Below are 17,920 nucleotides of genomic sequence, written 5' to 3' on the forward strand. Positions count from 1 at the left end.
TCCGCTTCCACAATGTTTACTTTCCCAAGTAACAGAGAATTTGGATCACATCCTTCCCCACTGCCCTTAATCCTGATTAACGGCTCTTCTCAAACAACTGGCATCAATCCTGACATTCCACCAGGGTAAAAAGCCCAGCCCATGACAGAAGGGCCTGCTCTCGGGTTGAAATTTTCTAAAAAAAAAAAAAAAAAATAGCCCCTCAACAGTTCTGTTTGGGTGCATGAAAGCCAGCCATTTAAAAAACTGGTCAGAATAGAATCCTCTAAAGGAAACAAAACCATGTAACTGTAATTTATAAACTGAGTAAAACACAGCATTTTTTTTTCCTTTTTTTTTTTTTTCTGGCCATGCCCATGGCATGTGGAAGTATGCAGACCAAGAATCTAACCTGTGCCACAGCCTTGACAACACCGGATCCTTAACCCCCTGTGCCACCAGAGAATTCCCCACACAGTATGTTCCTGATGGTAAGGCTGGCAGATACACCCACCAGGAGCCCCGAATGCTAAAAACCTTCATTTTTTCATTTAGTGATAAAAGGCAAGGGTGGCTACACAGGGAGGAGCTGTGTCCCTTTACCAAAGGTCTCATTTTTAAAGGAATCATTCCATAAATAAATGGAAAGGAACAGTGCAGGCAGATGACGGGAAAGAAGAAAACAAGATGTTTCTCCCCCCAAGGGTTTATTTGATTTTGCTTATATAAACCATCTGAAAGTAAATCATCCCAAGCTTTCCTCCCAGACGGAACCAAAGGCCATAAACTCCCCGGATCCCACTTCCACGAGCCACTTCCCACCAGATGCAATTCTGGACAAACACACAAAGCACTAGAAAATGACAGGAGACCCTTCTGAGCCAGATGCTGCAAAGGCTTTAGCAAGAGTCACAGTGGCCTTGCAGAGGGCAGCAGAGGCCCCGTGCGAGGTCTGAGCCATCGGAGAAGCTACAATGGACTCCAGGTCAGCTGTGGCTTTATATCTGTGGCTGAGGCTCTGGGTGGCAGCTCCTCTCAAGCCCAGTCCTGGTCCCTCATCCCTGTTTCCACTGCCCGGGGATGACGTCTCAGCTCACGGTTTTAAGTACCATCTGTGCACTGAACACTCCCGGGTTCACATCCCCACCAAGATCTTTCTATTGACACACTTCCAAATACCTACAAAACACATCTGCCTACATGAGACTCTTAATGCATCTTGGACCCGACCTGTCTGCACTTTAATTTCCAACATGTCCCCTGGACCCGCTCCCCCACCAGCCCCTCTGTCTCCCTTGGAGCCATGCTCTCTCCAAGCCATCTTCCTCCTCCATTCATTGGCATATCTTGTTGGCTCCGCCTCCAGAAGAATCCAGACCTGACCGCTTCCCACCAGCTTCAACACACTTCCCATTATCTTGTCCTATTGCCAGGACAATACAGCAGCGTCCAAAGGTGAGAGGGAGAAGAAACAATCCCTCCGAAAAGGCACCTTCGGGAGTTCCCGCTGTGGCTCAGTGGGTTAGGAACATAGTGTCTGTGAGGATGTGGGTTTGACCCCTGGCCTCACTCAGTGGGTTAAGTATCCGCAGATGCGGCTGGGATTCTGCATTGCTGTGGCTATAGTATTAGGCCAGAAGCTGCAACTCTGATTTGAGCCCTAGCCTGGGAACCTCCATATGCCACAGGTGAGGTCGTAAAAAGGGGAAGAAAAAAAAAAAAAGGCACCTTTGAAATTCCCATTGGTTTAATTTGCTTTTGAGTCTTGATAATTTATTTGAAATTTCAAACATTAAATGAGGTTAAAGAAGTTTTTTTGTTTTTCATGGTTTCTTTGCGTTGAGAAACCGTACTTTCAGGACTAGGATGGGCTACCATCTCTCTCATTTCTAAGAGTCTGGTAGGTCCTGTCCGTCATAGCTAGTATTTCACTCACAGCAGGCTTTCCCAAGCTTCCCCCTTCCTGTAAATATTTTTCCTTGGCATAGTATTTGTTAGACACTTAAAAAGGTAAATAAAGTGTAACCCTCCAAATGTTTTGGGCTTTTTGTTTGTTTGCAAGGCTCTGAACCTGATTCCTTGGACCTACCCCAGGGGACAGTGAATAAGGGGTAGATTGTATGCGTGTCACTTCTCAGTCCTGGGAGAACACGACACACAATAGTCATCTGTGGTTCATCCTGGGGTTCGTGTGACCTCCCTTCCTGCTTCAAAATCCTCCTCTTACTCTCCTTTGTTCTTTACGATTCTTCCTGTTATTAATGATTTACTGGGCACTCCCACACACCAGCCACCGTGCTAGGTGATTCACTTGCTCAACAAATAATTGAGTTTATCGAGTGCCGTGAGGTGTCCTAATAACAACCCTGGCTACAGCTCGCTGTCTAATAAGTAAATTCAGATGAACATATAAATAAGTAAGACATGTGGTGTGTAGGTGGCAATGAGAATCTCGGGGACAAATCGAGCAGGGAGGGGGATGGGGGGGCGGGGGCCGAACTCCTGGGGAGGAGTGTCCAGGGGGGCCGCTCGGGGAATAAGATCTCCCCGAGGAGGAGGAGGAGAACGTCCCTGCCCAAGGAACATTTGCTGAACCCGCGCAGGGACCAGACAGCACAGTGTCACATCATCTCATAAATGACAAAGGCCTAGGATTGGCACCTGGAGCCTCTGGGATTTCCACCAAAGTCTCGGCGACTCCAAAAAACCTTGTTCTTAACTAACTTCCACCTGCACTGCCTCCGGATTTATCACACATGAGGACTGCATCCTACAGGGCCATCCTTTCTGCAGGTCTCCACAAAGGGAGGTACCACAGAGCCTAAAAGGATTTCTACAGGAAGGTCAAATGTGCCTTAACAGCTCTCTATCAGATGCTGGCGGGGTCGGGGGGGATTCAAAGCAGTAACTTGGTCTCCTTAACCTGTCTTTCAATAATACTGGTTATTCTAAAGTGTAAACTGGAGGTGGCACTTGCCATCTGCCTCTACACGGACAGACTCATGAGCCACTGCAGCTGCCAACCCTCAACCCCCTCCCCTCGCCACACCGGAAAGAGCTCAGGCTGGAGATCAGGAGTGAGGCCCTCTGTGCTCTGGGCAAACTGGCAGAACTGGCCTTCAGATAGTTAGATATTTTCAGGAGATGATTTTATGAGCCCAATCCTTGCACGTCCTCATATCTAGAAAAGCACTAAAATCCTTCATGGTGACATCTGCTCCTCGAGACCAGCTGTGACCTTCTGTAAAATGTGTACTTAGTTGGACATCCCTCCCCCTTCACCAAAGTCACAGATATTCTGCCCTTCCGCCTTGCCTCTTTGGAGCACTTTCACAGACTTCTCTGAATGCTGCCTCCCGGGCTCTGATCCTCATTTTGTCCCAAATAAAACTTAACTCTCAACTTTTAGGTTGTGCATATTTTTTAAGTCGTCAAAATCTTATGCTTTTAGGACAGGACAGTGGCTGAGTGCCAGGCATCAAATTGACTTTGGGGAGGTTTTAATTTAGCCCAAACCCAGCAAATGTGGAAGGCACCCCAGCTGCTCCTTGAACACATGCAAATGAGCATGACACAGTAGCTGGAACTAAAATTAAAGCCACCTAGACACATCCCACTACGGGATGAATATTCAAACATCTGTTTGGACAAACTCATATGTCAAAAACTGAAGAAAATATATATATAGTTTTGGGGACATTTAAGGGACTTGCAGTGGAGACAGCACCCCGGCCCACACGTTGATGAGCCATCCGAAAGGACACTGTCTCCTCTCAGCTCTCAGGAAAAGTCAGAGCAGGAAATCGAGCAAATCCAGCTCTTAAACCTAACTTGTGAAACCCATGGCATCTTCCAGGGACGCGAGCCCACGGGGTTGATCCCAGTCCCCAGGTGAGATTTTCTAGCTAGGAGATGAACTGCTCTCCTGAGTTCAGACCAAGCCACCAAAGGCCATACTGACCCTTTGCTGGCCTTAAGCCAGCAGCTCCTCATCATGGCGAGTTATAAACACTGCTCTCTGTGTGACAAGGACAACCCTGTCCAGTACATGGGTTGTGGGACACGGTTGGCACAGGCAGGGTACAGAGGGCCCAGGGAGCCTGGGGCTGAGGGTGGTTGGCACCAGCCTGTGGTCAGCACACAGCTTCAGGACTCTCCTGGAGCCCACCCTAGCTCTCTGGGGCCCCCAGATCCCAGCACAGCACCCCTTTCTAGAGAGGGCATGCACTGACTTAACCAGCAGCCCACCCCAGGGCCAGAGTAAAGCCACCTTCAACAGAAATGAATGGGTTATAGGAAATATGAAGCAAAGACAACCTTCTGGGTGGGACATAGAAAAATGATGAGATTGTTAGCATCATGTACGACACATATGTTCATGTGTGGATCATACGTTTCGCATGTGATCTCACACACACTTCCCTGTCTGAAGGAACTGCAATTCTCTGCACTGGGGAGCTGGCTCTGGATACACAGAACTGACTGGAACCCAAAAAACATGCCTACACTGTTACCCAGTCAGGAGAGAAGAAGAAAATTCTCTTTCAATGTAAGCTATCAGCTCAGAAACAAAGCCAAACGTTAGCTCATATTCATAGGTAACCTGGTTGCAACTGTCCCTCTTCAGCCTACCTGCCCTCCATCCCTGGAACTCACACCCCGAGGAATGGGAGCCCAGCCAGCCCTCTAGAGGCCCAGGGCTGCCTGTGACAGCCTGGTCCCTGGCCTCCTTCCTGGACGCCTCCAGCTCAGGACTCATCTGGACCTTCTGTCACTAGGGTGCCTGAAGCACTGATCTGGAGCAAACCGTCCAAGCACAGGGCCACCCGCCCTGGCTTCCTGTCACCCCATCACCTCCCCACGAGCCAGAGGAGAGGCTTCTCTGATTTGAATCCCAGGACCCAAGTGCCGCGTCAAGGTCACAATGGATGTCATCCATTTTACCCTTACATGATGAATGAATGACCCTAAAAGTAACCTAAGGAGCTCTGTGGTGGCTCAGCAGGTTAAGGATCTGGCATTGTCACTGAAGCGGCTGGGGTGGCTGCTGTAGTACAGGTTTGACACCTGGCCCAGGAACTACCACATGCTGCTGGCAAGGCCAAAAAAATAAAAATAAAAGTAACCTGATAAGCAGGAAGGCGTGGAGGCATCCAGGGAAAGCGCTGTCTCCAAATGTGGCTCCTTATTTCTTAGTAAAACAAGACTCACCCTCTATGGACCCCAGTGTGAGCAGCCTCCCAATCAGAGATCCTACAGCAAGGCTCACAGCTGCACAGTGGCACTGGGGGTCGAGGGCATCACTTTCTCAATGGGCAATGACAAGTGCACACTGGTGTCTGGAGGTTCCCCCGCTGAGCCCAAGAAGCCCCAGGTCCCTGAAGAACCATGGGAGGATGTGGGGCCCCGGGCAGAAGGGAAGGAGGGCAGGTGGTCCTGTGCCTCTGCCTCCAAGCTTCTGCTCAATTTAACATCCACTGCTTCCTCTAGAACATTCCCAACTTAGGCAAGAACATCAGCTCTTCCTCCCAGAGAGGCTGTGAACAACGGAAAGTTGTTTTGTGAATGGATGTTAACAACAACTGACAGGTACACAGGAGGAAGGTAACACAGCTTTCTCGTGCTGGCTCTCACCCTCTGACCAGCACCCCGCAGTCACCCCAGAGGATGGCAGCGGGTCCCGAGGTAACAGAAAACTCGGAGCAGCAGAAGCTACTAACTCTGCGGGAATGAGTGGCTGAGGTGGCGCCTGGCGCTCGCTGAGCACTTACTGGTCATGCCTGGTGTCAGGGACGGCTCTGTCCATCCGCAGTTTATCACTCTCCACCTGGTTGAACTTATTGCGGGCATAGGGGTCTTGCCCGGAGCGAACCATTGTCCCACCGACGTAGGCCTCCTGGTTGAAGTCCCGCCATCGCACCTTCCCTGAAAGGAGAAGAGCAGAGGCCATGGGATGAGAGCACGAGGCACCAGGGCACAGGGCACGTAGACCAGCGTCCGCCTGACCTCACGGAGGAGCCCCAGGGCTGCTGCTGGTGGCAATGTGAACGATAAACTATCTATCTGAGAACAGCCCAAGCAAGCACCATCGTGCCTGGAGATGGACACCTGGATGGTTACAGTTTACAGCAGGAAAGTTACCGCCGGGACTGCAAATATGTCCAGGGAACAAAATTCCACACCTGTTGGAGCATCCGTGAGTGCAGTACCAGTGACACTTCCTGTAAAGGAGATGCGCTGGGCATGTCCCACCTTTCCAGGGATTATAGTAACGCCAAAGCGCACCTCAGACATGGTGACGAAGATCCTGAACACGTGAGAAGTACAGTCTCCCATTTTGTGGCATCAGGTGACACCAGTATTTACAGACAAAATTAACACCCCCCCCAAACAGGACATCAGACACCCTGAGTGACCTTCTCAGAGACGGCTTCCTGCAGCCACTGCCACGTGGACATGAGGAGGGATGTGAAGCTTTTCCTAGCGCCCCCTCCCGCCTCCACACACTCACACCCCGATGCACATCGATACACTTGTATTCTGACACACTTATGTTCCATCACACGCATGTCCTGACACACTTACATCCAAATACACATTGCGACACACTCATATTCTGGCACATACACACCCGTGCATATTCACATCCTGACACACTCACGTCCCAACACACTTCTCAAAACACTTGCATCCAGACATATTCACATCCCAACACATTCGCATCCTGACACACTCGCCCCTACACAGATACATCACAGCACACTCATATTCTGGCACATTCACGTCCCAACACACACCCCAATACACATCCTGAAACACTCGCATCCTAACACTCATGTCCCAACACACTTGCACCAATACATATCCTGACGCTTGTGTCCCAACACACACACACCCCAACACACATCCCAAAACACATTCGCTTCCCAACATATCCCAAAAGACTCATGTCCTAGCACACCCACATCCTGGCACAATCATATCCTCACACACGCACATCTCGTGGGGAGGGGACGGACACCGAGGTGGCCTGTCCTGTCCACATGTACATTAGCTTCGACCAGCTATTGGATTAGTTCTTCTGTGTCTACAATGCCCAGCACAGAGTTCTCTGGGAACACACGTGGCCTGGAAGTCTGTGTAGGACATGGGGGAGAGGTGGTGCTGGCGTGGACGTGCACAGGGCTCTGGGGACTAGAGCAGTGCTGGACGGGGCCAGCCTGGGGCCAGAGAGACAGCAAAGGCAGCGATGCTCTGAGGGAGAAGAGTAGAAGGAAAGACCTGAGGAAGCCGGGACCTAGTGTCCACTCTGGGTCTAAATCACTGCTCACCACCTGCTCCCTATCTGATCTTGGATAAGTGTTTTGTCCTTCAAAATAAAATTTTCTAAAATAAATGCATAAAGTGAGAAAAGGGTCTTTTATGAGGATTTAATGTGCCAGTCCAGTAGATACAGCAAACTCAGATCACGTTTTCAAAAAATAAGGAAAGAAAAACAAGAGCAACCACCCTGCCCCACGAGGTTACAATGCTCCCAGGGGTCGCAAGTGCTAAGGAGTGGGCTGCTGTTCTACACAGGCTGGTCTGACCAGAGGCACCAGAGCCAAGGGTGGCCCTGCAGTCCGTGGGAAGTGCACAGGCCCTGGGCTGGTAGCGAGCAGTCTGTTCAGGTGCCAGCCAGGGAGCCAGGTTCCCTAAGAAGAATGTGTGAGGTGCTGGCTGGGGAGTCAAGCAGGACTGTCCACTGTAGGCATGTGGGGTGAGGCTGCTTTTGCAGCACATCCCACCTGGGTGTCTGGTTAAGAGCAACAACGAGTGATGATACTGGCGTGTGCACCTACACTCATCTTCTCCCAATACGGGTCCCTTCACACGTGGAAGAATCCATGCTCCCTTTTCTGCTTCAGAGGTGAGGAAACTGGGGTTCGGGTTTTGTTCCTCACACGTGGAAGAATCCATGCTCCCTTCTCTGCTTCAGAGGTGAGGAAACTGGGGTTCGGGTTTTGTTCCAGCTCATACAGTAAATTTTCTATCTAAAAGTCCATCTGCTTCTGTTTACAACTGTCCTGCGAGGTCAAAACCCCCATCTCATCACAGCTGGTTGCCTTGGAAATGAAGCTCCGGGTCACAGAGGTACAGCCTCTCGAATGGAAAGCAATTCCAAAACCCACAAAAAAGCTCTCAGGCTGAAGGGCGATTCTGTGCCCTGAATGTATGTCTGGCCTGGCCCCGGGAGCCCGCCCTCACAAGTGCCTGCGCCCTCCACCCAAGATAAAACACTTCCAGCATGTGGTTTTGGGAATGTACTTTCCGTGTTGAGACAGCCCTAGGCATTCCTACAGATCCTGCACTCTCCCCACCTTCCTGCCTTCACCCCCACATCCTCTCAGGGAGAGAGGAGGAAGCCCGGCCTGTGCTCTGGGACATCCAGGCCCTCCCCCTCACTGTGCCCTCCCCCTCACAGGCCACAGGAGTCAGAAGTCCTGGCCGACGTCCACCCCAGCAGTGCTGACCACAGAATCGAGGAGCTGGTTCCCACAAATGTGGTCCGTGGCCTGGAAACACTTCCCTCCATTGAGGGACCTGGAACCACAGCACTCCACCCACGGGCAGAGAAAGGAGCATCACCCAAGAGATGCTTGTGCTTGGCTCTGCTTTTCCCCTGGAGAAGGAGAGGGCCTTCTCTAGGCCTGGTGGGTGGAGGGGTATGTGTGCAGGGTGGGCGGAGGCTACGGGAAAGGCTGCTGCTGAGCTCTCACACCTTCAACCCCCTTGGGCCTTCAGACCCCCACCCCTTTCTGCAATAAGGCAGCAGAGGGTTGGTTTTTGGTTGGTGTTCTGTTTTGTTTTTTGGCCTAGTCCATGGCATGCAGAAGTTCCCAGGGCAGGGATCGAATCCACACCACAGCAGTGACTATGCTGGATCCTTAACCGCTGGGCCCCCAGGGAGCTCCAAGGAAGCTGGGGGTTTTACAGATGCCTCTCATCAATGAGCTCTGGGGCTAGGAGTGTTCTGGCCTGGCCCCAAGCCATCTATCACTATGTACCAGGTGTCAAAGACGTGCCAGGTATCACAGTGGTTCCTGCAGGTGCAACAGCAAAAACAGAGCAGTTGCCTACCCTGTGGAGGTCACCCTCTGGGAGATTGAGGAAGGGGTTGGGGAGGTGGGGATAGACAAGAAGCTAATAACCACACCAACAACTGTATCATGAAGACCTGAGCTAAATGCTCAGATGCTGAGGACTGTGGTTTTATGGAAGCATCTAATAGAGGAAACTAGTCCAGTATCTGAGGTGAGCAAGCAGCGGGGAGCCACGTGGGAGAAGCCCTCTCTGACTGCACAGATACACATCTTTCTTCAACCTCCAAAAATGATGCGACCCACTCAGGCACCCAGCAGGGACCCCCTAAAGCATTTGGCGGGGCGGGGGGGGGGGCCTGCCTAGCTCAGTGATGTTAATTTCCCGAGGCACATACTGTTTTACTGGAAGCAGATTACAAACGACCTTTCTTTCCTAAAAGTTTAGCAAGATGTTTGTGCACAGTAGGGACTTTGAATCATGTGTGACTATGACATCCATCTTATATCACAGCCCTGATAAACACACGCGCGCAACTGAAACGCAGGTTTCACTGTTACTATGTATGAACTTATATATTCTATCGTGTTATGTGGGTGTGACTGACAAACCTGACTTCACCCCCTAATAACGAGGCACTACCCACTGGGCTAAAGAACTGGGATAGAAACCAGTTCTTTCTGAATGACACAGAATTGCTAGGGCTGGGGCAGAGGCCAGAAAAAGCAGAGAGGAGACTTCTCAGAGGGCCTAGGGGCTCTGGTCCAATCTCAGGCAGAAGACAATGCAGCAGAGGCAGAGATAACGGGAACTGCGCAGCGTGAGAGGCTGGAGACAGTCACAATAGACACTGCATCAGAACCTAATGACTTTTTAAAAAAATAATGCTCATAAATCATCTTGTATCATCATCTCTTTAAAAAGTTTAAAAAGAGCATTAGAGGAATTCCCGTTATGGCGCAGCAGAAACAAATCTGACTAGGGAACCATGAGGTTGGTTACAGGTTCAATCCCTGGCCTCACTCAGTGGGTTAAGGATCCGGCGTTGCCGTGAGCTGTGGTGTAGGCCAGCAGCTGCAGCTCAGATTCAGCCCCTAGCCTGGGAACCTCCATATGCCACAGGTGCAGCCCTAAAAAGACCAAGGGGGAAAAAAAAAAAAAAGGCATTAGAAATAGAGTGTCAAAAAAAAAAAGTGAAAATTGGCTGAGCAGAAGCAGTGGGTGAAAAATGACCCCCAAATAGGCAACTTTTCATGCTTTGCCCTCAGCCCCGGCTACACATCAATACCTGCTGAATCTGCTCCCCTTGGCCTCACCTGGGCTGATCATGGGGAAGCAATCATGTCCTGCACCGGACACCCTACCTGAGGAACATTCTCAAACATGCTGGATGGTAGGCCCTCAACCTCCTTCCACTGGCTCACAGGCATTCTCTAAACGGTGTCCTATGAAACCCCCTTCCCAGCCCCTCAATTCAGCAAAACCCAGGCTCCAGGGGCAGCACCTCGGCCTCTGAACTGTAAACATTAATTACAGAAATCTAACCATCTCTGTGGCCGGCCTTGCCCCGCGGCCCTCCACAGTGACCTGTGAACTCTTACTAAACCACGTCTTCCCCACTGCCCCTTCCCCTGTCCACCAAGAGCCCAGAGCCCACATGTGTGTGCTCACACATGAGAAACCGTGATGCTGGGAGGCAGGGCTGTTCCAGTTCAATTCACTTGCTCCACTCCTGTACCTACTAAGCTGCTCCCAACATGGCCACCTCCTCCAGGAAGCCTCCCTGGTGTCCCCAGCAGCAGCCTCTCTTCAGGGCCTTCCTCTTCCCTCTTCCTCACATGCGCTCCATCCTGACAATGGCCTTCCCACCCACCTACTGTCAGAGGACCTCATCCCTCCAACTAACAATTCAAAATTCTGCTGCAGCAGAGCTCACAGCCGCCTGCCTCTAACTGCCATCTGCCCTGCTCTGCCAGCACATCCCTGTCCAGGGATGCTCTGCAGGCCCTTGCCACACCCTATCTGGATATGCTCTGGACTCAGAGACGAGTTCATTTAAAGCAGTTTGAGATGAGCTCTCGGTGTCTCTCTACCTGCTTGGTCTTGACTACCTCCTAACGGCCTCATGGTACCCTTTCCAGTCTGGACACTGAGATCAAAACAGAAAGGACAGAAACCAAATGGAAATGATCAGCTCTGCACCCCTCTGCTGGGTGCCAGACCACAGCATGGCTTCCTGCGGGCCCCGTGCCCCCAGCTCCTCCCCTGGTCACCTGTTGAGGACACTGTCTACCCACAGCTCTCCGCTTCCCAGTCTGGAACCTGCCACACAGCACACATCAAATGACTTTTGCAAACCGCAGTCTGCAAAGCCTGGGACCTCAGCAACACCTACAGCCTCCGCCTGTTCCATGGATGCTCCCAGAGACGCAGGGCCCACAGTCACTTTAGCCTCCTCTTCTTCCCATCTGGTCTGAAGGGAGCAGAGGCCAGTCCAGGGAAGGACCGAGATCCTAGCAAGAGAAAGCCAGGGTGCCTCTCACCCAACATCCTGAGGGGTCCAGCTGGAAAGCTGGAAAGGATGCAGTGTGACTGCCCCCTAACCGTCCGCCACCCCTCCAGCATGACACACAAAGTCCAGAGGTATGGAGAGGCTGGGGCCCCAAGAACTGCCCCTGGGAGAAAGGCACCAGGGCCTGCAGAAAAGATGGACCCTCCACACGGGCCTGACCAGCTCCTGTAGGGACCCCCTGCAGGGAAAGGGTCCTGAGGTGGGGCCTGGGAAGAAACTACCTGCCACTCTTGTCCATGTCCCCTGGTAGGACACGCCCTACCCACTGCCCACCCCGCGGTCCCCACACACTGCTCCCTTGGGCCCAGATTTCTTCTCCCATTGCTGAGTGTCACCCTTGCTGCCCTGCAGAACACGCCTTTGCTCGGATTCTTCCTGGAACCCAGACTTTCTTCTCTATCCCCTAACCCACCCAACAGGCCTCACGGTACAGCTGTCTTTCCAGAATCTTCTTCTTAGTTGAGTTTTCGGATTTCCCCTGCTGCCCATCTTAATGAGCCTCCATCCATCTTAACTAGACTGGGAAGAGCACCACATGCCTCGAGCGGAGTCCAGCTGGGGAGCAGAGCCCTCATGGTCCACAGCGCCCACACACAGTACAAGCAGCACAGCACAGAGGTCAGGGGCCTCAGCTCTGTGCCCTGCAGGGTCAGGGCAAGGTGGGCTCAGGCAGGGCCCCAAGCAGCCCTCAGGACATCACTGCCATGAAAAGCTCATTCCAGGCTTCTCATAATCTGTCCTCCACTTATCTTTTAGAAAAGTCGCTTCTATACTCGGGAATGGCTGGACTTTGGATGACTTGTTCAATTAACTTTAAAATAATAATAAATTTTAAACATCATCTCTTGCTTAAAAGTTTTGTTTTTACCGAACCTCATTATTTGAAGAAACAATGATGGAAATTTATGGAAATGAACTTTCAAAGGATGCACATCACAGAACACATGGCAACACGTGGCCTTCCAATCAGACACCTCTCAGTGTGACAGTCCTTTGACAGAGCAGGACCCTGCAGACACACCCTGAGGACAGCCTTATCGCCCACACCGGTGGGTGTGGGAAGCAAGGGTGGGAGGCCCTGCTGGTGTGGGTCCCGCTGGCCAGGGCCGGGGGCAGGAGACGTCTGGATTCTGTGTTGGCATCACAGCCGCGCTGCACATCTGCGCTGCAATCCTCCCGGGAAGGACAGCTTGAGCAAACGGAAAGCCAGCCCATGAGAACAGAGAGCCTCTTCTGGGAAAGCAGCCAACGAGGCAAAGAGAATGAATTTTAAATCAGAGGACAAAGCGCTCCGATTTATCTTAACCTCTCAGTGGATCTCAGATGAATATAATTTTACTATGTTTCAAAAAAGAAAATTCCTCATATTCTTCCTCTCGAAGTTCAGAAAGCTACACCATGAAAGAGAAGACCGAGGCAGGGCCAGTATTACGAATATATCCATTTAAATGACAGAAATGTAAATAATACTTTATGATTTCTCACTGGATATCTGGTATGACGGGAAATCTTGTTCACCATGAGAAACCGTCTTCCTGAATTAAGGGATCCTGTGTAACTCATTTTTTTTTTGTCTTCTTGTCTTTTTAGGGCCATACCCGCGGCATGTGGAGGTTCCCAGGCTAGGGGTCCAATTGGAGCCGTAGACACCAGCCTATGCCAGAGCCACAGCAAAGTGGGATCTGAGCTGCATCTGCGACCTACACCACAGCTCACGGCAACGCAGGATCCTTAACCCACTGAGCGAGGCCAGGAATTGAACTTGCAACCTCATGGTTCCTAGTTAGATTCATTTCCGCTGCGCCATGATGGGAACTCCTAAAAATTTTTTAAAAAGACAAAAAAAAAAAAAAATCAAAAAAGTGATTTTTTTTTTTTGGTCTTTTTAGGGCCGCATCCGTGGCATATGGAGGTTCCCAGTCAGAGCTATAGCTGCCGGCTATGCCACAGCCACAGCCACAGCAACTCGGGATCCAAGACATGTCTGCGACCTACACCACAGCTCATGGCTACACCAGATCCTTCACCCACTGAGCAAGGCCAGGGATTGAACCCGTGTCCTTATGGATACTAGTTGGGTTCGTTAACTGCTGAACTATGATGGGAACTCCAAAGAAGTGATTTAAAGCTAGTTTGAAGAAAATATAAGAAGAAAATTAGATGTTTTGGGTAAATTCTCTTAATCTATTTAAAATTATTTGTGCCGTCAAAATAACCAAAACCCACTGTGACAAGGTCTAAGTTGCATTATGAAGTCTACACCTTGAAATGAAGGAATCTTCATATACATATTTCATTTCCAAATTTTAAGCAGAAACTCCTTTTCCCTTTATATGTGATAGTGTCTAACTGCAGTAAATTGAGTTTGTTGAACATGGTTTTTCATCCCAAATATTAGTGAAAGCATCAACGTGACCCTACTAACCAGAATTGAGGCTGATACCTACAAGGCAGGAGAGAAAGAAGGCACGTCTCCCAGTGTCACCAGGACAGCTGTTCCATACAGACCCGGCCTGGCGTACCATCTCCCCGGAAAGTTTTGCTGTTTCCACAAACAGAGAAATGGACTTAGAAGTTAACTTGTAAAACGATGGAAATTCAGGTCCCTCTCTTCCCACATCTGTGTTCCTTCCACTGTGGCTGACAACACACATCTAAGTGGGCAGAACTGCAGCTAACTCCACAGGGCAGGGTCCCCCCACGAGTGCCTGGCCAGAGGGTTCCAGCCACCCCGGCCGGTCCAATGTCTGGCATCATGGAATCTGAGTGGAGGACGTGGGGCCGTCTCCTGAAGGCTGACATCATGTGCTGGTGGAATCAGAAGACATAGGGACATCACCCCTGTACACATGTGTGACCATCTCTTCATTAACCCCTAACAGCCAGCTGGCTAGAGCTGCTGGCCCCGGCGTTATTCTACAGCAACACTGCTTCCCTGTAGCTTCGGCTCTCTGGAGTCCCAAATATAAAGAAAAAAATTAGCCTTAGCCTCTTTGCATGGCAGCCTTTCAAATAGTTGAGCATCGCGATCCCATTTCGCCCTTTTCAGTCCTTTGTAAAAACACCCATTTATCTTAAATGCTCCCCATTGGACGCTGTTTCTGGCTCCTCCCCATCTGAGTCACCATCATCTGGACCTACTCGAATTTACGAGCATCTCTGAAAACCCTGTGCCCGGAAGGCAACAAAATACTCTGGGTGGGGTGGGTGGGCGTGGTTGGGCAGGAGACAGCACCCTTATCTGCATGCTATCTGAATCTTTCAACCAGCAAAGCTCAGGATAACCCTGTTTCAAGAGTTCCATCCCTCTCCTGGCTACTGATCCATGTCCTTGGTTTGGCTTCTTTACTCATTGGAATGGGCGAAGGACAACGGAAGATGCGTGTTTCAATGTTAGCCAGGGTACAAGGAAACAGGCCGCCTCTAGAAGACCATGTGGCAATTAATAAACCAACAACAACAAAAAAAATCCGTAAACACATGCATTGCCATTGACCCTGCAATTTCACTTTTACAAATGTATTTCAAGGACATATTTAAAGACATATAAAGAGTTATAAGACCTCCATATAAAGATAATAGCTGGAAACCATCTATTTATGTCCTACAATACAGGAAAAGTTCAGTATGTTTATGGGTAATGGACACACTGCTATCATTTAAAATGTAGAAACTGGAGTTCCCATCATGGCTCAGCAGGTTAAGGACCCAACGTTGTCCCCCTAAGGATGTGGGTTCAATTCCTGGCCTCGCTACCTGTATGTCACAGATGTGGTTCTGATCTTGCGTTGCTGTGGCTGTGGCACAGGCCAGCAGCTACAGCTCTGATTCAACCCCTAGCCTGGGAACCTCCATATGCGGCCTGGGAACCTCCATGCGGCCCTAATAAGAAAAAAAAAGTAGATGTTTAAGGACCTAAAAAGGTGTGAAATATTATGCTAAGAAGAAACAAGTAAAGAACAGCATGGTACCATATCTGGAAAAATCTGTAGCTACCTGGGAGGAAGGGGAGGAGGCCCTTCAGGAAACTTGGGGCGAACCCTGAGGTACGGCTGCAGGGAGAGAAGCCTGTGTGGATGGACATCCCAGTTAAGCCCCAAGGTGTTTGGCAATGTCACCCACCTAGAAGGCGACTCAAACACTTTTTTTTTTCTTTTTTGGCACATGGAAGTTCCTGGACCAGGTATCAATTCTGAGCTGCAGTGCTGCAACACTGGATCCTTAACCCACTGTGCCACAGCAGGAACTCCATTTGCTACTTTTTTCTAATTACTGGTGGAAAGATTTCACTCTGAATGTGGGATAATGGGGACAGGACGTGGGGACAGAGGGGCCCAAAGGCCGGAGCTGACTCAGAGATTGTGTCAGGACTTGAGGCCTCCTGTGCTGGGTGCCCATGAGAGGCTCACAGATAGTCAGCTCACCCCAGCCACATGGGAAAGTGCACCCAGACCCAAGGCCAGGATGCGTCTGGAGGAACAGGTGGTGGGAGAATAACAGCAGCAATTTAGGGGAGGGAGACTTATGCATGGATCTGATATTCTTGTTTTTGCTTATCTGAACTTCTTGAATTTCCTATAATGAACGTATTGCTTGCTTTTAAAAAAAATTTTTTTTTAGGGACTTCCTGTTGTGGCTAAGCAGTTTAAGAACCTAACTGGTATCCCTGAGGACGTGGGTTCAATCCCTGGCTTCACTCAGTGGGTTAAGGATCCAGCATTGCCATGAGCTGTGATGTAGGTTGCAGATGTGGCTCGGATCCTGAGTGCTGTGGCTGTGGGGTAGGACAGCAGCTGCAGCAGCTCTGATTTGACCCCTAGCCTGGAAACTTCCATATGCTGCAGGTGAAGCCCTAAAAAGAAAAGAAAAAACCAAAAATTGTTATTGAAATATAGTTAATGTACAATGTGTTAATTTCCACTGTACAGCAGTGATTCAGTGGTATACGTATACCTATCCATTTTTATTCAGATTCTTTTCACACATAGATTTCATGAGATATTGAGTAGAATTCCCTGTGCTGTACAGCAGGTCCACTGACCATCCATTCCACATACAATACTGTGCATATGCCAATCCTGAATCCCCAGTCCATCCCCTGCACCTTTCCCCTTTGGTAACCGTAAGTCTTTTCTATGCCTGTGAGTCTGTTTTGCAAATAAGGGTTTTTTTTGTATCATTTTTATTAGATTCCACAAATAAATGACAGACATGCAGGGGACCAAGGTTCAACATTAGGAAAGAAGGAAAGCTGACAGGTGCTACCACGTGGACGAACCCCAAGAACGCTGCACCAAGGGAAATAAGCCTGGCACAGAAGAAGAGACACCGCTCGACTCTCACGTACATGAGGCGCCCAGAGGCGTCAACTTCACTGAGACAGAAGGTAGGGGTGTGGGTGCGGGGGGCTGGGGAGTAGGGGTAGGAGTCAGTGTTTAATGGAGACATTGTCTCATTTGGGAAGATAAAAAGTTCTGGAGATGGATGGTGGCAACGGATGCAGGACAATGTGAATGTACTTAATTCCACTGGACCGTGCACTTAAAAATGGTTAAAATTGTAAATTTTGTGTTACATATAATTTACAATTATTTTTTTAAAAGCACAGTGCTGGAATTCATGCCATCCCTCCAAAAGAGGAAGGTCAGCTGGGACGGAGAAGAGCTGAAAGCTGGGAGCATCAGGGGCGATTCACACCCATGATTTCAGTCCTGTGACGCCTCCCGCCATTCCCACTTCTTTCACTTTTGTGTGAACATGAGCACTTTCTGTTTGGAGAATCAGCTGTCATGGGTGATGAAGCAACATCAGGTGGGGGAGGGCTGGGGACACAGCCAAGGGTGGGGGGACCCCCCAGAGGCCCCTAGACCTGATCAGGACTACTCTTCCTCCTCAATACTCTCCCTACCTGCTCACCCCTCATCCAAGGTTACTACTAGTGAACACGAGAATGACACGGAGATATCATGAAGGTAAGAAAAAAATCTGCTCCCAAAGGCCACGTCTGGCAAGGTTGGGGGCTCCCTGGTAAGAACATCAATCAACAGCCATCCTTAAAGCCACACCTTAGCCCTTCCAGCCCTGGCTGGCCAGCTCCTTCACCAGCCCTTCTACCTCAATGCTCCCCGGCAGGTCAGAGATGCCAAAGAGACAAGTGCAGAGGGTACAGGAGGGAAAATTACGTGCAGAAACTAATTTTTCAAATCCAAGAGCTTTTTCTGCAACCAGGAAAAAAAAAGAGGTAAAACTCACCTCTATTAGACAGATTTTCAGAAAACGAAAAACTGA

General features: G+C 50.0%; 1 protein-coding gene across 2 annotated transcripts in view; it reads right to left on the reverse strand.

The window, feature by feature from the left end:
• The window catches only part of GALNT2 (polypeptide N-acetylgalactosaminyltransferase 2), a 184,443-nt gene that overhangs the window by 57,484 nt on the left and 109,039 nt on the right, over positions 1-17,920 (reverse strand). For both annotated transcript variants that reach the window (XM_047762257.1, XM_047762258.1), the window contains exon 3: positions 5,751-5,904. In XM_047762257.1, coding sequence (XP_047618213.1) covers positions 5,751-5,904 — 154 coding nt within the window. The remainder of the gene's footprint in view (positions 1-5,750; positions 5,905-17,920) is intronic.

The sequence above is a fragment of the Phacochoerus africanus genome, chromosome 15 (assembly GCF_016906955.1).
Source record: "Phacochoerus africanus isolate WHEZ1 chromosome 15, ROS_Pafr_v1, whole genome shotgun sequence".
Classification (NCBI taxonomy): Eukaryota; Metazoa; Chordata; class Mammalia; order Artiodactyla; family Suidae; genus Phacochoerus; species Phacochoerus africanus.